Below are 21,783 nucleotides of genomic sequence, written 5' to 3'. Positions count from 1 at the left end.
GAGGCAGGATGGGCTTTGCCATACAAATGTTACTGGGAAATTGTTTTTCAATACTCCAATGCATTTTCTAATTGATCATGTTGAGGCCATTCTTAAAAATTAAGTTTCAAGGCAGTTCTCCAAAAGGAGATTGTCCACTTAATGGAGTGTTAAATAAATGTATCACCTAAATTGTCCTTTTTAAACAAAAATTTAAGTTTCAAGAATGAGGCTCAGATGTGTATATTCATTAATGTGTGTATGGTAGGGGGTTAATACTGCCAATTAAAATTCAGGGCACAGGTTGTGTGTTCTGGCTGTCCATCAAAGGATGACACAAGATGGGGCAGTGAGCTTAACCAGAAAAGCCCCAAATCTCCCAGTCTAATTCACCCCTCTTCTCCATGCTCTTCGCCTTGTCCATGCTCTTCTTGTAATTACTTTTCCTTCCTTTGCTTGTTTTCTGATATTTTTCTACAGTAATGTCTGCACAAGTTAAGTTTTTGGCTGAATATTTCAGAAATGCAGCCCAATCTTTACTAGTTATATGATTGACTCTTAATGGAGGAAAAAGGATAGGGCCAAACTCCATCATTGTTGATAGGGTAACAGTGGGGATCTCTGCTTTTGGGGCATGTTTGAAACTTTCCACAATAAAAAGACAGAAGAAAAAAAAAGTTCCATGGACCTGGCAGCAGAAGATATTTCATATTAAGCAAGAAAAACAGGATGATAAGGGCATCCCATCCTGATACACTGGGAAAAGACTGGAAGGATTTTGACCCTGGGGGAAACAGTGATTTTTCTCATAGTGGGCAGGATGACAAATTCTTGTTGCTGCAATTTTTCCAGAGTAACATCTACATTCTGGGTAAAAATAAGCCAGCTGTACAAGGTTGTGAAGCATAAATATATATCAGAAGATGGTGGGGGAAGGGACAAGTCAGGAAACGTGAGGAAAATCTTATTCTCATGGGGGAGGCTCAAAATTCCGGGATAGAATGGGAGGAAACCATCTCTGTGGAGTGTGCAGGGCCCCCTCGGAAAGCTGAGACGAGAAGAACATTGGGGAAATCCCTCCGGAACCTGCTCCGGAAGCAGCTGGAAGGCTTGTAATGTGGAGAGACTGCCAACCTAGAGCGGGCAGATGACTTTTCTGGCAAGAAGAGGGAAATTAGTCAAAGTTATCTCAGGCTGAGAAACTTGATACGAAGTTAAAATTTGAAGCAAGTAAACAAACCCAACGGGCCCACATCAAGCTGAGAAAAAAATATGTGTTACATGATACAAAATACAGAATTTTCAGAGATCAATAAGAAAAAGATAAAATCTCCTGAAGAAAAAAGTAGGTAAAACCATGAACAAACAATTCAATTTAAAAAGAAACCCACAAACATATAAATGCCCAATAAACATTTTTAGATTCATTTTAGTCGCCAAAGAAATTCAAAATAAAAAAAAGTTAAATGTGTGTGCTTATGAAATGGACTTTTTTCTTTTATGAAAATTCCTAATGTTTGGAAAGGATATGGAGAATATGCACAAATGCTGCTGGTGAGAATAGAAAAAGGCACAGCCTTTCAGAAAAGGGCCGAGGTGGAGGTGAGGTGGCTATGAAAGCCTTGAAATCGTTCATATGACTCAGAAAGTACACTAGCAGACATTTATCCATTGGTAAGGAAGATGGTGGTAGGCAGATTCAGCTCTAGAATATCCCTAGAGGCAGCAGTGGGTGGAGTGCCTGGACGTCAGTGGGGGAGCCTGGCTGCTTTTGGCAAGTCCCTCTGAGCCTCAGTTTCCTCATCTATAATATGGAAAGTATTACATGGATGCCAAAAAAATTGGACACATCAAATGCCTGGCACATAATAAATAGTAAATGGGATATTAGCAATAAAAATTTAATTTATAAGCACTTAGAACATAAGTAAGCCAAGAAGAGGAACAGAGCTAAAAATGGTTCCTAAACACAGAAAAAGATGCTTATCTTCATCTCCAAGAATATGTGCTCATTAAAATAAAGACACCATTTTCTACCCAAAAGATATGAGAAATTTTGAGTCATCTGTGCAGCCTGTGGAGAAATGGGCCACCAACACACGGATGAGGGGCAGCAACCATATGGGACTACACTGATGGAGAGGGCTCTGGAGACCACTACTGGAAAGACAAGCATAGATGCTCTAAACCATGAGATTTCACATTGGGGGATTAACCCACAAAGATCTGCATTTAACCTGAAAGGTAAGTATGAGGTCACCCCCTGTGACATTACCTGTTAGAGGGAAAGACTAGAAGCAAAACCCAACATCGCTTAGATTCTGATTAAATACATTAGGAAGCTAACCTACAAATTCTCATTGCCATTTGCAAATCAAAAAGCATTCTGTAGACTTCCAGCCAAGATGGAGGTCTAGACAGACACACTGTGTCTCCCTCCACAACGAAGAAGGAATACAAATATTTCAAAACTAGAGACAACCAGAAGTTCCAGAAAATCGAGCTGCATGGAAGTCCAACAAAGAAAGATATAAAGAAGAAATACTCATGCAGACAGGTAGGATGGGTGGAGCTGGGCAGAGAGGACGCAGTGTGGTGGTGGCAGCAGCAGTGGCAGTGGTAGGCCGGTGGAGAGTGCAATCACATGTTTTTAAAAGTGAGGAGGGACACCTGGGGAGCGCTCCCAGCACCAGACCAGACAGCGCAGCTCACAGTCCCAGCGCCAGGGAAAATAAAGCCTCATTGCTTTTGACTGTGCAAACCAGTAGGGGTTGGGGCAGAGGAAGAAACTGCCAGTCTCTCAGTAGAGTCCACTTGTTTAAAGGGCCCTCATGGTCCTAGAACATCCGCAGACCCACCCACTCTGGGAATGACGGCCAAGGCAACAGTTAGAGAGGCAGCAGTCCCATATAAAGTGGGAGAAATGCCTGGAAAAGGGGCTAGTGCTGAGCAAGTGACATTGTTCCCTCTCAGATCCCTCCCCCACAAACAGCACCACAACGTGGTGAAATGGGTCGCCTGTACTGATGAATACCTAAGGCTCTGCCCCTTACAACCTAACAGGTGCGACAGCTTTACCTAAGACAGAGAGGCAAACAAACACAGGAACCTGTCAAGATGAGGAGACAGAGAAGTATGGCCCAAAAGGGGGAACAGATCAAGGTTCCAGTGGGAGAACTAAGTGAAGAGGATATAGCCAACCTAACAAAGGAGGAGATAGCCAACCTAACAGATGTAGAGTTCAAAACACTGATGATGAAGATGCTCATGGGCTTGACAGATATGCTTAAGTATGGCAAATGCATAAGGGAAGAAGTGAAGGCTATGCTAAATGAAATGAAGGAAAATCCACACAAAACCAATGGTGAAGGGAAGGAAAGCAGGGTTAAAATCAATGATTTGGAACATAAGGAAGAAAAAAACAGTCAACCAGTACAGAATGAGGAAATAAGAATTGAAAAAAATGAGGAGAGGCTTCAGAACCTCGGCACAACTTTAAACGTGCCAACACCCAAACCACAGGGGTGCCAGAAGGAGAAGAAGAAAGCAAGAAACTGAAAACTTATGTGAGAAAATAATTAAGAAAAACTCCCCAAATTTGGCAAAGGAAATAGACGTACAAGTCCAGGTAGCACAGAGTCCCAAACAAGCTAGACCCAAAGGGGACCACACCAAGACACATCATAATTAAAATGCCAAAGCTTCAAGCAGAGAATTACCTACAAAGGGGTGCCTATAAGACTATCAACCAATTTCTCAAAAGAAACTTTGCAGGCAAGAAGGGACTGGAAAGACGTATTCAATGTGATGAAAAGCAAGGACCTACAACCAAGATTACTCTAGCCAGCATTCATTTAGAATGGAAGGGCAGATGAAGTGCTTCCCAGACAAGGTAAAGCTAAAGGAGCTCATCATCACCAAGCTATTATTATATGAAATGTCAAAGGGACTCACTTAAGAAAAAGAAGATAAAAAGTTTGAACATTAAAATGACAACAAACTCACAACTATCAACAACTGAATCTAAAAAATAAAAACAAAACCCAACTAAGCAAACCAGAAGAGGAACGGAATCATAGGTATGGGGATCATTTGGAGGATTATTAGCTGGGAAGGGGAAGTGGGGGGAGGGGAAATGGTGCAGGGATTAAGAAGCATAATTGGTTGGTACAAAATAGAGGGAAGTTAAGAATATTATAGGAAAGGGTGAAGCAGAAGAACTTATATGCACAACCCATGGGCATGAACTACAGGGGGTGGGATTGCTGTAGGGAAGAGGGGGTACTGGGCAGAGGGAAGGAAAGGGGAAAAAATTGGGACTACAGTAGTCCCTCTTTATATCGCGGTTCATTTATCGCGGCCTCACTGTATCACAGGATCTTGTAAAATATTATATTTAATTATTTATCGCGGATTTTTTGCTATATCACAGGATTTTGCGGTATTGTATATGTATGTTGTTAAAGTTATGTAGGTTTAAGAGTGTAGAATATGTTTAAGAACATAAGTAGTGTTTATAAAAGTGTGGAAAAGGTTAATAAGGGAGTGGGAAAGGTTAATAAGGGACTGGGAATGGTTTAAAGTGTGTGGGAAGTGTTTATAAAGCCTTAAAATATATATAAATACTAAAATAAATGTAAGGTTCCTACTTCGCGGATTTTCACCTATCGCGGGGGCAGTCTAGAACGTAATACCCGTTACTGTACTGTAACAACATAATCAATAAAATATACTTTAAAAAAAAACATTCTGATACCCAGAAGTCTTTGTAAAACTGCTTAATCTTTGTTCATCCCAATGAATGTAAATATTCATCAGTTTATCTGCAGCAACTGGCTACAGGATACTGTCCCAGGTATGCATTAGTTAGCAATAGCTACATAACAAATGGCTCCCCAAAATTAGCAGCTGAAAACAATTCATGTCTATTACCTCAGAGTTTCTGTGGGTGAAGAATATGGGAACAGTTTAGCTAGGTGAGTTCCCAAGGCTCTCACAGTAGCAGTTCCTGAGGGAGCTGTGAGCCACTCTAGAATCCCTGCTTCCATCTTGCAGAGCCCTTACTCATGGTGAACCCAAGGCTCCCATCATCACAATCTCTCCTTTCGGTGTTGGGAAGTAGTAGCTGCTGGGAGAGGCCCCACTGACTTCTGGCCAGATGAGATGGGACACAAATTCATGTCCATGTCAGAGCCTGGGCTTAGAGTGTCCCTCTCTGTCTCCCCACTGCCCTTGTTTACCACGAGCTTGGCCAGACCAGCCACATCAGGAGACAGGTGGATGCTGTTCCATCCAGGAACCTACACCTTCTTTCTTTTTTTAAAGATTTTATTTATTTATTTTTGAGAGAAGGGAAGGGAAGGAGAAAGAGAGGGAGAGAAACAGTGATGTGTAAGAGAAACATCTATCGGTTGCCTCTTGCACGCCACCAACTAAGGACAGAACCTACAACCCAGGCGTGTGCCCTGACCGGGAATCAAACTAGCAACTTTTTGCTTTTTGGGTCAATGCCCAGCCAACTGAGCCACATCGGTCAGGGGAGGAACCTACATTTTCAACCATCCCACACACTCTGTAAAGGCCTCCCCACTCCCAGCAATTCACTGGCATGGCCCAAGAAGCTGTGTGGTCCTCACCTGCTTCAGCCTGGTTCTATGGGACCTCCGAGCAGCCATCCAGAGCACAGGACACATCGCTAGCACCCAGGGCCTTTTTCAATTCTAAAACAATAGATAACCCCCTGGACCCACCTGGAAAAGCCCCAACATCAAAGGGCTTCCATGCATTCTCCCATAGAAGCCACAAGAGGGCAAAGAATGGAGGAAACAGCTCAACCAGGAACCCTAAAGCGGTTTCTGTGAGCCTCTCTCCATGTCTGTGCCATGGCAGACACTGCTAGCTGACCCCCCAGCATCTTCACTGAGCCAGACGTTACCAGCTCCACCTCACAACACTGCACTCCAAGCAGATGTCATGAATCCATTGCAGATCAGCCCCACTAAGGACATGGAAAACCTCTGGAAATGGACGTGTTACCTGTTTCTGGATTTTTTTTTTCCAATCAGAGAATAGCCTTTTTTCATTTAAAGTGGCTACCCACAAATGGAGCCCACATCCCTACCCTTACTGCCTGGCTCCTAGAACCCTGCTGTCACCTCTCAAACTGCTGTCTGTGTCCCTTCTTCCTCTTTGTGTCCTTAAAATACAGAATCTCTGGGATGCTTCCCCTTTCTCTACCCTCCATCCCCAGGCTGTGGCTCCTCCGTGTACTTGGTGACACCCAGGCCAGCAATTCTGGCGCCTCTGCTCCTGCCTCATCTTCATCACTGGGCTCCATCCTCTTGGTGGCTGTCACTGCTTGGGCCCATCATTTGTCCCCAGGACTGTGCCCTCAGCCTCCTCTCTCATTTTCAGTCTGGCCACCATCACCCTCTGCTCACACACCCTCCATGACTTCCTACTAGCTGTCCAAAAAAGTCTAAACTCCTCTGCCTGTCATTCAAGCCCCTGCATGTCTGCCTCTGCAGCTTCTAGCCTCCTCTCCTTCTGTTGTCTTTTCCTTCCTCTGTGTTGGCCATGTGGATGTGGTGACAGTCCCTGAATCACCACTGCATAATGCTCAGCCTCAAGTTAGTGCACACATCTCAGTGGTCACAGACATTGGATCATGAGTGAACAGAAAAGAAGGAGGGAGAAGAGTGGTTCTGGAGCCTCTTCCCAGGGCAGGAGATCCTTCAAGGTCTAACCCAAGTCCAAGACTCCTGGGGCCTCAATGCCAGCCCGCAGAAACACATGCAGTGATTGTTGAAAGACTACATATGAATGTCTATCTGTAGTTTTCGAATGTTGCCTCCTTCCACTCGTCCCGAGAAGTCCCACACCCCGCTGAGAGCCTCGTTCCAATGCCCTCATTTAGGGAGCTTCTATCACTGCCCCTCTAGGCTTGCCCACCTCTGTCCCAGTCTGTACCTTCAGTAAAAAGGCTGGTATTCCCAGAAAGTGTGGCAATGGGGACCATGGAAGGGCTCAGTACACACAGCCAGGGGTCTCCAGGCTCCCCTGAGCCATAGGGGTGGGGCTCACCTCTGTCAATCCTCTGCAGCAGGACCCCCCGAATGACATCTTCATAGATGCCCTCGATGGTCAGGGCAGGGCTGCCCACAGCAAGGACATCCCCTTCAAATTCATGCAGCTCCTGGAATGCAGGTGGGGGAGGAGCTGGATTGGAGGGGTGGGCTGCTTTGTGGGTGCCAGCTCCAGCTCTGACTATAAGTACCTGGGTGGCCATGAGCCTCACTTTACTCATCTTGAAAATAGACTCCTTGACCCATACTCTTTCAGTTGCTGTGCAGATTGATGAAACAAAGCATATCCCACTTCAATAGAAATAGCACAAATGTCTCTAGTACCCCCACAGTCACTTCCTCTAGAGGAGCCTGTTAGCACCTGAGGCCAACCTCTGCCTGGTGCCCCTAAAGCCCTGTGTGTCCAGGCCCCTGTGGCCCACCCCCATTTCTTTCCCACTGCCTCACTCACTGACCTCTGGTCACACTGGCCTCCTAACTATACCCGCAACACACCAGGCACAGGCCTTCCTCAGGACCTTTGCACATGCTGCACCCTCTGCCTAGAATGCCCTGCCCCAGGACATAACTCATGCCTTCAGCTCACTGCCTCTCAAGGTTCATCTTCCCAGGGAGAGACTCCATGACAACTTGGCATCCCCCACCACACACACACACACACACACACACACACGCACGCACACACACACATATGCACACACACTCCCTCTGCCTCCTCCCTTTTCTGAAACCCTTGTCACCAGCTAGCATATGATGCATGTGCCCTCACCCAGCTCTCAAGCGACAGATATTAAGCACTGTCATGGGAGAAGTAGAAGGCATTGTGGGAGCCCAGTGGAGCCCCAGAGCTCCGGAAACAAAAGTCTCTACTTGTTGCAGTGGTTTTATGAGAGAGCAAGCACTCTGCCCACTTTATAGAGGACCTTCCTGCAGCCCGCCCCCATTTGCTCACCGCTTTGCAGCTTGGCTCCAGCTGGCTCAGCACAAAGGGCAAAAAGATGCAGATCTGCCACCCACGGACGAACCTCCTTTGCACTGAGCTACTGTCCGACTGGAACTTCTACATGAAAAACACAGTGGCCAGTCCAGTGGCTATATGGGCACCCAGGCCCATGTCCGCACCCTCCCCCTCGGGCCTCACCTTTAGCACGCGTCCCCTGACTTTCTCCAGCTGCTGGGCAGCCTGGCTGCAGTCCAGGGCTGTGGTCAGACACTGGTCAGCTAGCTGCAGGAAGGTGGTCACAGCATCAGCCATGAGCTGTGGGAGGAAGAACTGGGATGACTTCTAGGTAACTCACCGTCTGGCCTTATCAGCCTCATTCCTGCCCAGATGACACATTTCCAGCATCCACTCTGTCCCTACCAGCCACTTCCCTCAACTTCCTTCTTGTTTCACGAAATAGGATCTCCTCCTCTGAGGACCTAAGGATCATCCAGTCAGTGGGGATATACGTGAAAACTAGTAGAAAGCCTCCTCCTCTAGAGGATGGTGCCAGGGTGCCCAGGCTGGGGAGCAGAGAGCTGGCCAGAGTTCAGCCTCTCATTCCTGCGGCCTTCAAAACACACCCACTTCTCTCCACCAATAGCACCCAACTAGTTCAGGCCTCCTCTGCTACTGCTCCTGACAGCCCCTGCTCCCCAAGGCTGGAGGGACTTCCTAACCTTGAATTTGGTCATGCCCCTTCCCCTGCTCACACACCTGTTATGGCTCTCTATTGCCCTTCTGATAGAGCCCAGTCTCTTAGCCCCATGCCAAAGGCCCTGACCCATATGCCCACCCACCTCACTTGCACATCTCCCACCTTTCTACCCTCCTTTGAAACCTACAACCCAATGTCTCTAAATTGCTTTATTTTCCCCAAAGGCAGGCAAGTTTTCTCACTTCCCAGCACTTACACACACTGTCCCCTCTAGCTAGGATATGTTCTACCCCATTTCTCCCATTGCTACCCCAGCTTGGAAGTTCTCTTTTACTGGAAGTCCCCCCCAGCCCTTAAGATGAATCAGGAATGTCTCAGGGCTCCCATAGCGCTTTGTACATCCCCACCACAGTCCTGTCCACCACCTGTGGTCACAGCCTAGTCATGGGAAGGCCAGGTTTGTCACAGTAGCCATGATCTGCCCAGCATGCACTTGACACCTGCTCAGTGAAGGCTGCTGCCTTTGCCTCTCAGCCTCCCACTCACTCTCACCTGCTGTGCAAGATCCTGGACCCCAAACACCAGACTTCGTACTCCAAAGAAGCCAAATGGCACCACTAGCTCTCTCAGGCGGCCCCGACTCTGCTCAGCCTCACGGTAGCAGGTCTGCATCAGCTCTGGATCCCACGGCATCTCACCAAAAGAATAAACCTGTGCTCCAATGGCAGTCAGGTGAGAAAAACACCATCAGCTGATGGAAAAAGCAGGACCAAAGACCTCACAGCCAATTCGTTGAAGGAAAAACACAAATGGAAACACATCTTACCTTGGTTATCACTACAAAAATGTGCAATAAAAGTAACAGTGAGGTATGGTATGATGGACATAAAGTGGTAAAGCCTGAAAAAATGGTAATATGCGGTACTGGCATGACTGAAGGGGAAATGGGCATACTTAGCCCTTGTAAACTTATTCCCACCACCTGGTGGTCTCTCTGTGTTGGGGCCTATGCCTGCATAAATAGAGTAATCCAACACCATCTGTGCCTTTAAGGAGCTCAGGGATAGGTTGGGGGAGATAGACTGTAGACAATCAACCACAGTGGTGTGTAAATTCCTTCATGAGGAGGGAAGCACAGGCAGCTGTAGAGGCAGAGAGAGGCCAGGGAAAGTTTCTGGAGAAGGTGATTATAAAATAGATGTTTAACAAGTTGAAGGTTTATTGTTGCATAGTAGGTGCTCATTTAATATCAGAATGACTGATCTGACCTGCATGGAGCAGAATTCTCTGAGGAGAGGGTGGGCTCTGGCTAAACAGAGGAATGGAAGGAGTAAGAGTTTTGGGGGAAGGTGACTCCAGATGGATATTATTCAGTGCTACTCTTGTCATCTTACTCCTTTCCCCATGTTTTAAACTGGGCCCCAACCCCCTGACCAAGGAGCTCGGTTGGTTGGAGTGTCCTCCCAATGCACCAGGGTTGCAGCTTCGATCCCCTGTTGGGCACATGCAAGGGTCAGCCAATAAATGCGTGGATAAGTGGAGCAACAAAACTTGACGTCCCATTCTCTCTCTCCCTCTCTCTCCTTCCTTCTCTCCCTTCCTCCATCCCCCCATCCCCCCCTCTCAAATTGGTAAATTTTAAAAATATTTAATAAAAAAATAACTGGGCCCTAATGACCATAGCAAGGCACTCCACGATAAGTAAAAAGCAGCCTAGGAAAAAAGCTGTTACGAGAGAAAATCGTCAAAAAAAGGAAGGTGCAAGGTTCATTCATGCAGCTCTTCTATGAAGTTAACACTCCGCCTAAAAAACCCATCACCCCTACATCTCACCTCCTTCCGCAGCCGGGCGCCGGAGGCGCTCCCACGCAGGTGGCGAGATAGGCGGTCCATGCCCTGGACTAGGAGTGTCTGCACCGCTGCGAGTGCTGCTTCCACGGTGTTCAGCAGAGTCTGCGTGACTTGTGGCAGCTGCGCGTCCACCTTTCTGCGCAGGCATGACTCCAGCAGGCCCTGGACCTCGGCTGTGAGTGGAAATCACTGGTCTGGGTCTTCTTCACAAGGTGCTCCGCAAATGGAGTCGTGGGGAGACCCTAGGCTCAGCAGGGTGAAGTGGATGGGAACACAGACTCCGAACATCCTCTCTAACCCATTTCACTGAGAAACTCAGGCTTCGAGCGCGGTGGGGTCGGCTCAGAGCCCGGATTCTAGCCCGGTTCTCTTTGTAACTCAGCCGAGTGGGAGCCACCTGCGCCGTCTGACTAAACAACCCGGGTCAGGCATGCCTCTGCCAGTATATCCTCTACTCTTGGGACTGGATCTCACCTGCTCCAACTCTGGCCAGACTTCTTTTACTCATGGCCCCGCCCTCCTTCTTGACTCCCCCCCTGCCAAGTCACAGCCGCAAGGCCACGCCCATTCCCCACTTTATCCCCGCCCCTTATACCACGCCCTTTTATTCTTCGGTCCGGCCGCTGGCAGGTCTTCGGGTCCCAGATTCCATGCCTTGCACCTTACCCCTTCTTCCTCTCAGGCTTCCCGCCTCACGCAGTCACACCCCGCCCCATCTAGGCCACGCCTTTCCAGGCCCCGCCTCCCGGGCCTCACCCAGCAGCTTTCCTGACACTCGTCCTTGCAGCTTCAGAAGGTGGTCCACGTCCGGGCGGATCGTCTTCTCCAGGGCCGCAAGTAGTTCGTCCTTTTCCGGCTGAAAAGCGCGGAGCCCCGCAGAGGCCCCGGCCAGGACGGCGGCGTGAACCGCATCCAGGAGCTGCCCGGACCAGCCCATAGGATCCCATGGTCCAGAAGCGCGGGATACAGCAGACGTGGCGGGTTGGAAGGACGATAGAGTCAGAAATCAGATATGTGGAGCAAGTTTAGATAACAGTCGACGGGAAAAACGAAGCTGGGTGCCCGGGTCAGGCCCCCAACCCCTCCGCGGCGCCCCCGTGTGTCCCTGCCCCACCTCTGCGACCCCGCGTGTACCTTGGTCCAGGCCCAGGCTCTGGCTCGGCCGGCCCCCCGCAAGCCCGGCTGGGTCTGGGCTCGCAGTGCCGGCAGCAGCTCCCGCATCAGCACTGTGGTCAGCACCTGCAGAAGAGGGAACCCTGGGCTCCACTGAGGGCCGAGAGAGTTTCTAGGGATCCCGGTAGGGCCTTGCGCGGCACTGACCTCGGCGTCCGAGCCCAGCGTCATGTTGTCGTGGCCAAAGTGGCCTTTGTGCTGCCGGTAGAGCCGTATGGCATTCAGGAAGGCATGGGCGGCAGGGGCCTGACTTCGTTGCAGGACTGGGGTGGAGGGAAGGCGGCTCCTCAGTGCCTGCCGACCCTTCCTGTGCTGTCACATCTGCCTAGCTCTCCATCTCCCCAAGAGGAAGGAAGTCCTCCATCTCCTCACCAGGTCCCAAAACCTGGTATCGCCCACCTCCAGACCTTTGCACAAGAAATGCCCTCTGCAGGTATACTCCTCCCTCAAGCCCATAAGGAGCCTTGATACAATGTGGGAAAAGGCATCCCCTTCAGAAAGTCACAGACCAAGCTGCACTGCAGTCCCCACTGCCTCTCCATTTAGGTACGTTCAGTCAACAGCCTGCCCAGTTGTATGTGTTGGTCCTGTTCCCCTTTATCATCTGGATGGCTTCTCATCTTTTTCAGACCCCAGCTTTGACATTAGTCCTCCCTGATCCCCCAGCAGACGCACCCACAAGGCTATGTCCCCATCACAGCCCTTCCCTTCTGTCTCCCCCAACAACCCATTTTATAGATAAGAAAACTGACACTTGAAGTGGGTCTCACAGCCAGCAGGGGCAGAGCCGTCTGACCCCAGACTCCAAGCCCTACCTCTGCCTAACCTTCCCTGGGACCCACCTGTGCCACGAAGCCGGATGCCGCCCTGCAGGGCTAGCCTCCACGCACGCTGTGTCTCCCCTGTGGCTGCAGAAAAACAGAGATGCCTTCGGAAGGGGTGCTGCAGGAACAGGGGAAAGTTCACAGGCATTTCCAGGAGGGGGTCAGGCTCTTCCTGTGCATGGTCCCCTGAAAGCAGACAGAGGATGACACATCTTCATTCATTCATTTGCTCTACACTCATTTGTTCACTAGGAGAAAATAACCATGAAATACTTAGAAGAAACCCTGGCACAGGGAGTTGCTCAATATGATATGCATGATCTATGCTATTATAGCTACAGTATCCTTATTCCAGTTCAGTCTCAGGGGAAGATGTGCCTGGGGCAGACATGAGCAAACCATCCCAGCACTGTTTCCCAGCCTCTGCAGCGTTCTCAACACAGTGGCCTAGACAGCCACCAACAACCTATCCTAGTTGGCATATGATATATGATCTAAACCCTGCTTGCTGTGGGATGCTGGAGCCAGCCATGCCCAGGCTCAAACTTGGCCAAACCATTTTCTATGCGTAGGACACAGCACCAACCTGCGAACCAAAAGGTTGCCAGTTCGACTCCCAGTCAGAGCACATGCCTGGGTTGTGGGCCAGGTCCCCAGTTGGGGGCATGTAAAAGGCAACCACACATTGATGTTTCTCTCCCTCTCTTTCTCCCTCCCTTCTCCTCTCTCTAAAAATAAATAAATAAAAATTTCAACAAAAGTGTTATCAATGGCCTAGAATGGACACAATGAACGAATTTAGTTTTAGAATTTATTTTGGGTCTCCTATATCCACAGTGTTTTGTTCTAATTTCTAGAGTAATACATACAGATTGTAGTAAAATATAATACATAATCCAGAAGGTAGAAGTTCCTGGTCATCCCAGCCCTTGAACTGCAGGCCCCAGGGATAACAATAGCTGTTAACAGTTTGGGGGACATTACTGTAGATTTTAAAATCTGCACAAAGCTTCATGGGGTGCATTGTTGTAACAAGATGGAGTTTTCTGGTCTTTAAGTGGCCTGTTTGCTCCTGCACACGTGTGGGACACCGCCAGCAGCTGCACAGCTTTCCTTTCCAATTTATTTAATCAATCCCAAACAATGGTATGTGGGTGGATTTCAGTGTTTGCAACATCCTCATCATTTCTGTAGACTGTCCTTGATGAATTTGCATTATTTGGTGGCCAGATAGCCCCTCAGTGAAGCATAGGGTACAGTTCTGGCTCTGACCCTTACTAACTGTGTGATAGTCCTCAGCCTCGGTGTGCGCATCTGTGGAATGAGGTAGCTAGAGATGGGGCTGTCTGCTGGGCAGACACAATGAGATGACGCAGGCCCTCTTCAGATGCATCCAGCCCAGTTATGTTGATCCTTTTCCTGTTCCTGCACAGTGTGTTGTGGGAGGGAGGGAGAGAGAGAGAAAGGAGGAGAGAGAGAGGGAGAGAGAACAGAGGAGGGAGAACTGAAGGGATAATGGAGGGAGGGAAAAGGAGGAGAGAGGGGAGAAGAAGGGGAAGGGGTAATGGAAAGAGAGAGGGAGGAAAGAAGGGAGGGAGGGAGAACCCTCCAGAAAGGCTGGAATGAACAGTGCAGCTGGCACCAAATCCATGAGGTGTCCCCACCCACCAGTGCCCATCTCCCTATATGCTTGCCAACACCGGGTTTTGTTTTTTGCCTTTGCTACTTGGATTCTGGTCCAATGACCTACCTCTCTCATTCTGATGAGAGTGGGTGTTTCTCTTTCTAGAGCTAAGATGCTTACCCAGAAGCAACGCTGCCCCCGCCAAGCACACTTGTCAATGTCTAGGGACATGTTTGGTTGTCACACTTGGGGTGGGGGCTGCTATTGGCATCTAGCAGGTGGAGAGCAGGGGCTCTGTTCAACACCCTGCAGTGCACCGGGCAGCCTCCACTGCAGAGAATGATGGGGCCCCAGTGTCAACAGCAAAAAGGAGAAAAACCTGCTTCTTACCTGAGGAATCTGGGCAGAGAGTGTCCAACAGGTGGAGATATTCACGCTGGGAAGTCAGGACTGTGTACCCTGTCAGGGCCGTGGAGCCCAGAGGACGGTCCCCATTTTCATATTCCTATAAAAGGTGTCCAAAGAACTACTTTGGGGCAGTCTAAACTGTGGCTTCCATGCCTCGGCATAGGATCAGGGGAAGGTTTTGGGTTAGCTGGGGAAACCCTCTACCTGCCCTCCTTGCCTCCACCCTCTCTCTCCCTCCTCCACAGTGGAGCACCCAGCATCCACCGTGTCCTGGGCCAGTCCCAAGGGCTGAGTGATTTTATCTCATCAAATCAGCACAGCTCTTGCCTCATAGGCCATCATCACTCATTTCACAGAGGTGGAAACTGCATCCCAGAGCAACAAGTGACCTGAATGAATTCCCTGACCAGGAAGCAGGACATGGGCATGACATGGTTTCAACCTCAGCTCTGCTGACGACCATGACTAAGCCCCTACCTCTGTGCTGGGCCTCAGTTTACCCACCTGGCACAATGAGAAATGGTCGCCCACCCCAGACCAAACACACAGGGGCCTTTGATTCAGGAGAGATTATTGAAAACAGGAGGGGGGAGCTATACTGGTAGCTGGACCCCAAAACCACGTGGGATGGAGAATCTGGAGGCCAAAGGGACACAGGCCGCTCACATACCTCCCTGTGGCTGAACCACTCCAGGCGTCCATCCCCACGCAGCACACAGAAGACTGACTGCCACTGGGGTGGGTGGCCCCGCAGCTGGGCCAGGGGCCCTTGGTGCTCACGAACTCGGGGAAGCTTCTGTGGGAGAAGGGGCCCTCAGATGTCAGAGCCACTGGTCAGTGTACCAGGCCCCCTGGACAGCTCCCACTGTGTCCTAGTGCCACTAAGTACAGGGTGCTTGGATGCTGCTATGTGGCACTCCTATTCTTTATCAAGCCCGCTCATAGCATGCACTTGTCTGCAGTCCTTCCAAATATGAACTGATTTATCTTCCACACAGCCCTGAGAGGGGGTGTTTCTGTCATCTCCATGTCATCTGGAAGCAGACCCTTCCCCACTTGAGCCTCAGGTGAGATCCCAGCCCTGGCCAACCTCTTGATTGCAGTCTATGACAGACCCTGAAAGAAAGGACTCAGAGAACCTGTGTCTATATGCCTGACTCACAGCAACTGTGAGATAATAAATATATGTTGCTTTAAGCTACTGATCTGTAGTATACTGTTCCACAGCATTAAATAACCAACACAAGTGGGGCTGCTGGGTCATGGGGAAGGTGTAGTTTAATTGTATGAGAAAAGGCCAGTCCTCTGTCCATAGACACTGCCCTCAGGTGGGGGGACATTTTCTTTGTCTTGTTTCATTTCCCTCATCACTCTTCTTACTATCTGGCCACGTGAAATGTGTGTTCTGTGTCATCACTGGGTCCCAGAGCAGAACCTGGTACACAGCTGATACTTGAAAAATAGATGATGAATCAATTAACTGCAACTGTGCTATTTTGATTCTTTGGCAGGCTGGTGGCAACTCAGGTGTCTGTTAATAATTCTTCATACCTTTTCCCAGCTCTGAGAATTATCATTAAAATATTGTTAAATGCTATTTTAAAATATATATAAAATACAAGTATATACAATAAGTATTGTATTAAATGCTCACACTAAAGCAAGGGGAAGTCCCTCCATGCTGCTTGAAACCCAACACCAGCTGTATCCTGGCCCAGGTGGCTAGAACCAGCAGGTGGTGTAAGATGCAGGTGGAGGTGATGCCTGGGCCCCATGATGCCCCAAGAGGGACAAGGAGAGCTCTGGCTGGGCAAGAGCTCTATGTCCACAGTGCCATCTGAAAGACGTGGGAAAACTCAGAGCCCTGAGGGGGAAGGGGACCCAGTGTCAGTAAGGAATATGAACTCTGATTCCAAATCATGCCTCTGCCTCTGGCAAGTGGTATGATGTCAGACAGGTCACTTTGCCTTTCTGTGCCTTGGTTTCCTTGTTGGTCAAAGACCTATCTCCCAGGCTTGTGAGGACTGAACAAGTCATGCTGGGTATGTAAAAGCCCTGGGTGTTACTGCCAGCTCAGAAGACATGTAGGCACCACGTGGGCATGAGGGGTGGGGATGAGAGAAAGAGAAGACAAAGCCTGGTCCCTGCCCTCGCAGACTAAACCATGGAGGTGACTAATGTATGATCTGGGGTTTTGCTGGAGAGGCAGTGGGATGTGGGTCTCGGAGGAGGTGCCTGACTCAGGTGGGGCAATGGCAATCCAGGAAAGCTTGAAAGAAGTGGCAGCTGAATGATGTACAAGGAAGAATGGAAAGTGCACTAGGCAGAGGTCACTGCACATGCAAAAACGTGGGTATCCAGTGACCATGTTGTGTCCTTGAGTGTGGCACTCAGACAGGGCAAGTTTTTCCAGCAAGCACTAGGTGTGCCGCCTGCCTAGAAGGCCCCTCCCATTCTGGGCTGCAGAACTGGCTTCTTCTCATCTTTTACATCTTAGCTCAAAGGGGCCCCCTGCATTTCAACTCCCCACACCCAACAGTGCCCTTCCTCTGGTTTTCCTAGCACCTATCAGAAGTCATCCTGTGCCATGATATGTTAACTTGTTTGGGGTCATTTTCCCCAATCAGACTGTGATCCCTAGAAGGCAGAGCGGGATCTGTCTTGGTGTCCCCAGTGTCCACCCCAGGATGTGCCAGTGAATGTCATAGTCACCCCAGGTTGTTGCACCAGCAAGGACAAAGGCATGAAAAGGGTCCCCCCACCACTGAACCAACAGCTTCCGCAGCCCCACTCACTCAGCAGCCCTCCACCCCCACTTGTGGCACCCACTTTGCTATGCAGCAGTTGGCATCCGGCCAGCTCCTGGGGGACCAGCTCCCTGGAAATCTGCTGCAGGACAGAGGCTGCTAACTGCACACGGTATTGGGGCAGAAAATTCTTCAACAGGGCATCCACTTGGCCTGCAGGGACAAGGGGACAGCGAAGTGGCTGAATCAGGCCACCTGCCAGAGGAAGGCAGAACAGGTTGGAAGGAACTGGTGGGCTTCTACCCTCAGCCCAAACCCCAAAGCTACCCGACAAGACATGCTCCAAATTCCATTCCTCTAATCCTCTGCTGTCTGTTTCCATCCACATGGGGGTGGGTGGAAGTTAAGGGACTCCAGCTTAATTTATAACTGATGCACAACAAACTTTAATTGTATAAAGCATAGAATTTAATGAGCTTTCACACATGTCCACACCTGGAAACCAATGCCATGATCAAGATAACAAGCAGTTCCATTGCACCTGAAAGTTTTTTGGGGGCCCCGTACCTAGAGTTTTCAAAATTTTTAAAAAACCTTTCCCTAGTACACAGGAACTTTCTGGGGTGACAGAAGCATTCTGAATCCTAGTCTAAGAGGTGATCGCGCAGATGTTGAAGTTCCTCAAGCTGTTCTAAGATGCACTCACTTGACTGTGTGTAAAACATACAGCCCATCTTGCTGCCTGGAATGTAGACCCAATGACTAGAACTTCAGCAGCCTTTATGTGGCACAGAATCCACACATGGTAGAAACATGAGATGGAAGAAGTTGGGTTATCTGACTTATCAGCCTGCCTGCCACTGTACCCCTCCATAGAAGAAAGAAATAAATCTTTGCCTTAAGCCACTACAGAAAAAAAAAACAAAAACAGTTGTATAACAGCTTATTGAATCATTTGTGTGATGATAACTTGAACTTCTTTCCTTATCTAGATCATGAGCTCATTGTATTCCCAGTGCCCAGCATCCAGTAAGCACTCAATCATGTGGAGGATGAAGGGCACTGGTCATTCATTGTCTCAAATCTGAACTGCGACTCGGTGCCCAGGGTCCACAGACGGATCTGTATATCCTTGCCCACTGGAAGGATTGTCCCCCAAGATCTGGCTAGGCCCAGGGCACCTCCCACCTGGCCCATGCCCCCTACCTTAAGCCCATGTCCCGAGTCAGGTTACCAGATTTACCAAATAAAAGTACATGACACCAGTTAAATTTGAATTTCAAGTAAATAAGAAATTTTTTTTTAGCATAACTATGACCTCGTACAAAATTTGGGACATACTTATACTAAAAAAATTATCTGTTGCCTATCTGGAATTCACATTAATAGGGTATTCTATGTATCTGACAACCCCGAACCCCCCTCTCCACCCCACCCCTCTCCACTCCGTGCTCACCCCTCAGGTGCTGCTGCTGCCGCTTGTCCAGGGGGCTTGAAGACCGCCCACCCATCCTGCTGCAGTGTCCCAGGATCCCCTTGAGTAGAACAGGCACCCCTCTCCACCCCACAGCTCCCCAGGATCCTCTGCTCAGAGGCTCTCTGGGAGCAGAGAGGACTGTGAGGAGCCTGGATGCTGTGGGGACCAGTGCCTGGAGCCAGAAGCCAGAGCTTGGTGCCCCCCTCCTCCGTGTGTGTTGGAGGGGAATAAGGATGCCCACCCCTGCCCTGCCCCACCCTGCACCTGCGTCCTCCCAACTCCCCAGAGGCCGAGGCTGCTGTTATCTGTGGGGGCTGCTGGGGCAGCCCCAAGAGAGGGTGCAGGGGTGGGAGACAAAAGTCCTAGCTGGCTTTGGAGAAGGGATGCAGGGAAGGTATCTGGCAGGACTGGGCAACCAGTTGTTGGTATGGGTGGCAAGGAAAAGGCTGGGCATAGAAGGGACATCTACCCCCACCCAATGCCCACCCTCTGGTGCCTGCTCTTGCTGTGGCCCAATGCCAGGCAATGCTGGGGAAATTCAACCCTGGCACACCCCTCAGGAGTCCCCAGGCTGGGGAGACAGAGCTAGATAGACACTCCCAGTCCTGGGGTCATTGTTGGGGCCGGGAGAGCAAATGCTGGGGTCCCAGATAAGGGGAGGGATGGGCATCCAATGGGGGGTACACTGATTCTTTCCTCACCCCCAACAAGCAATCACCTTATCTCCATTTAATTCTTTTCTTTTTTTCACGTATTTTTTATTGATTGATTTCAGAGCGAGAAAGGAAAGGAGAAAAATAAAAACATCAACTTGTTTCACTTATTTATGCATTCATTGGTTGACTCTTGTATGTGCCCTGACTGAAGATCGAACCTGCAACCTTGGCGTATCGAGATGATGCTCTACCCAACTGAGCTACCCAGCCTGGACCATTTCATTCTTTAAGTGACTCTTGAAGGTGCCCTTATTCCCAGGCCCCAGCCCCCCATCTCCAGTGCACCCCTAAATTCCCAGCCCTGACCTCTTAATACCTCCTGCAGCTCCCCATGCCCTTGGAGGAAATACGGGCCCCTGCAGATCCCCCATCTCATCTCTCAATGGCCCCTCCAGCACCCTCCATTCCCTGCAGCTGCCCCAGGCCCCATGGATCATCAGGAGCATGCCAACAGAACTGTCAGCTAATGATAATGGTGGGGGAGAAAATGGATCAGGAGTGGGTGGGAAATGCTAGGGGCAGGGAGCGAGCAGGGAGGAGATGCTGCACCAAGACCTGAAGGATGCGAGGGCCCAAGCCATGCAAAGGGTTAGAGGGAAGAGCACAGGCAGGGGCACAGTACACACAAAGGCCCTATGGTGGGAACAGCACTGAGTGTGTGGGGTGGGGGAGGGTGAGTGAGAGGCAGATGTTAGGAGAGGAGGATGGTTGCATGGGCCACATGAGGGCTTATGGGCGATAGGAAGGGTAGTTTTCACCTAAGGTGAAAGGGAGCCTCAGGCAGATCTGGTGCAGGGACAACTGCTGCCATGGGGAGAGGGGCACAGAAAAGGTGACATGCTCCAGGCAGGACCCGTCCCCACGCTTGTCTCATCCTTTTGCCTCTGCTCTGGCAGCCCCTGCCCTGGCCTCTCTGCTCCAGGGGTCATGGCCACCTGAGCTGGCTCAAACCCATGGCCAAGCAACCTTTCTTTCGACTTCCTCCTCTGCTTTCCTCAACCTGTTTCCTTCCCTTCAGGCCTTGGCCCACTTCCTCACTTTCACATCTGCAAAACTGACCCCAGGAAGACGTTGAACGAAACTTCTCTTTTTGGGGTTTCAGCTTCGAGGTTTCAATTCCCATGTCCCCTTCACGTACCTCTGTGGGACGCCCCCAGGCCACCATGCTCCCTACACTCTGCGCCCACCAGCCTCCCCACCGACGTTCCTGGAGCCAGAGAAGCTTGGTGGGCCGAAGAGATACAAAGGCTGCAGCCCCAGCACAGCTGAGACAGAGGCACCTGGGCAGTTCACGGCTCTGGGCAGGCCTGCAGCAGGGCTGGGTGCAGAGGCCAGGACTGGCTTGGTGTGTGCTGTGGTAACTCAGCCAGTGCATGTGTAGTGGGTTGAATTGTATCCCCCCAAAAGGATCCATTCACAGGTCACTATCAAAAAACACAGAAAATAACAAGTGTTGGTGATGACATGGAGAAATTGGAACACTTGGGCATTATTAGTGGGAATGTAAAATGGTAACCTGCTGTGGAAAATAGTATGGCGATTCCTCAAAAATTAAAAATAGAATTATCATATGACCCAGCATTTCTACTTCTGAGTATATCCCCAAAAGACTGAAAGCAGGGTCTCAAAGAGATATTTGTATACCAATGTTTTAGCAGCATTATTCACAAGAGCTAAACCATGGAAACAACCCAAGTGTCCACAGATGAATGGACAAGCAAAATGAGGTCCATCCACACAGTGGAATATTCTTCAGCCATTAAAAGGAAGGAAATTGTAACATATGTGACAACATGGATGAACATGAGGATGTTATGCAAAGTGAAAGAAGCCAGACACAAAAGGACAAATACTGTGTGATCCCACTTATGAAGTCCTTAGAGTAGTCAAATTCACAGAGACAAAGTAGAATGATGGGCTAGGGGAGGAGGATGGGGAGTTAGTGTTTAATGGGGACAGAGTTTCAGTTTGGGAAGATGGAATGTTCTGGAGAGGGAGGGTGGTGATGGTTGTACAAGTTGACTGGACACCAAAATATGGTGAAGATGGTGAACTTTGCTATATATATTTTAACACACACACAATATGTCCATGTCCTAAGCCCTGGAATCTCAGAATGTGACCTTATTTGGAATAAGGCTCTTTGCAGATATAATTAGCTAAAGATCTTGAAAAGAGTTCCTCTTGATTTAGGGTGGACCTATATCCAATGTCAGGTATCCTTAGTGAAAGGGGACACAGAGAGGCACTCACATGGGA

General features: G+C 49.5%; 1 protein-coding gene across 1 annotated transcript; it reads right to left on the bottom strand.

Annotated features, from left to right (window-relative positions):
* Nucleotides 1–668: 668 nt before the first annotated feature.
* On the bottom strand, nt 669–19,017 carry NIBAN3 (niban apoptosis regulator 3). Its single transcript, XM_090290209.1, has 13 exons — nt 18,788–19,017; nt 17,414–17,544; nt 15,255–15,380; nt 14,567–14,681; nt 12,571–12,738; nt 11,690–11,991; nt 11,312–11,474; nt 10,538–10,728; nt 9,257–9,415; nt 8,206–8,322; nt 8,017–8,124; nt 7,063–7,174; nt 669–1,135 (listed from the first exon to the last, which is right to left on the bottom strand). The coding sequence occupies exons 1-13, from the start codon at nt 18,840–18,842 to the stop codon at nt 963–965; spliced, it is 1,920 nt and encodes a 639-aa protein (XP_090146335.1). The 5' UTR covers nt 18,843–19,017; the 3' UTR covers nt 669–962.
* Nucleotides 19,018–21,783: the final 2,766 nt, after the last annotated feature.

This window comes from Furipterus horrens, unplaced genomic scaffold, assembly GCF_987537825.1.
Source record: "Furipterus horrens unplaced genomic scaffold, mFurHor1.1.pri manual_scaffold_10, whole genome shotgun sequence".
In the NCBI taxonomy this organism is placed as follows: Eukaryota; Metazoa; Chordata; class Mammalia; order Chiroptera; family Furipteridae; genus Furipterus; species Furipterus horrens.
This window is presented reverse-complemented; position numbering and strand designations above follow the sequence as displayed.

Coding starts and splice junctions, on each gene's coding strand:
- NIBAN3 (XM_090290209.1), bottom strand. CDS start 18,842: ATGGGTGGGCGGTCTTCAAGCCCCCTGGACAAGCGGCAGCAGCAGCAC. Junction 10,729..11,311: donor AGTGTCAGGAAAGCTGCTGG/GTGAGGCCCGGG, acceptor TTCCACTCACAG/CCGAGGTCCAGGGCCTGCTG. Junction 8,125..8,205: donor TCAGGGGACGCGTGCTAAAG/GTGAGGCCCGAG, acceptor TTTTTCATGTAG/AAGTTCCAGTCGGACAGTAG.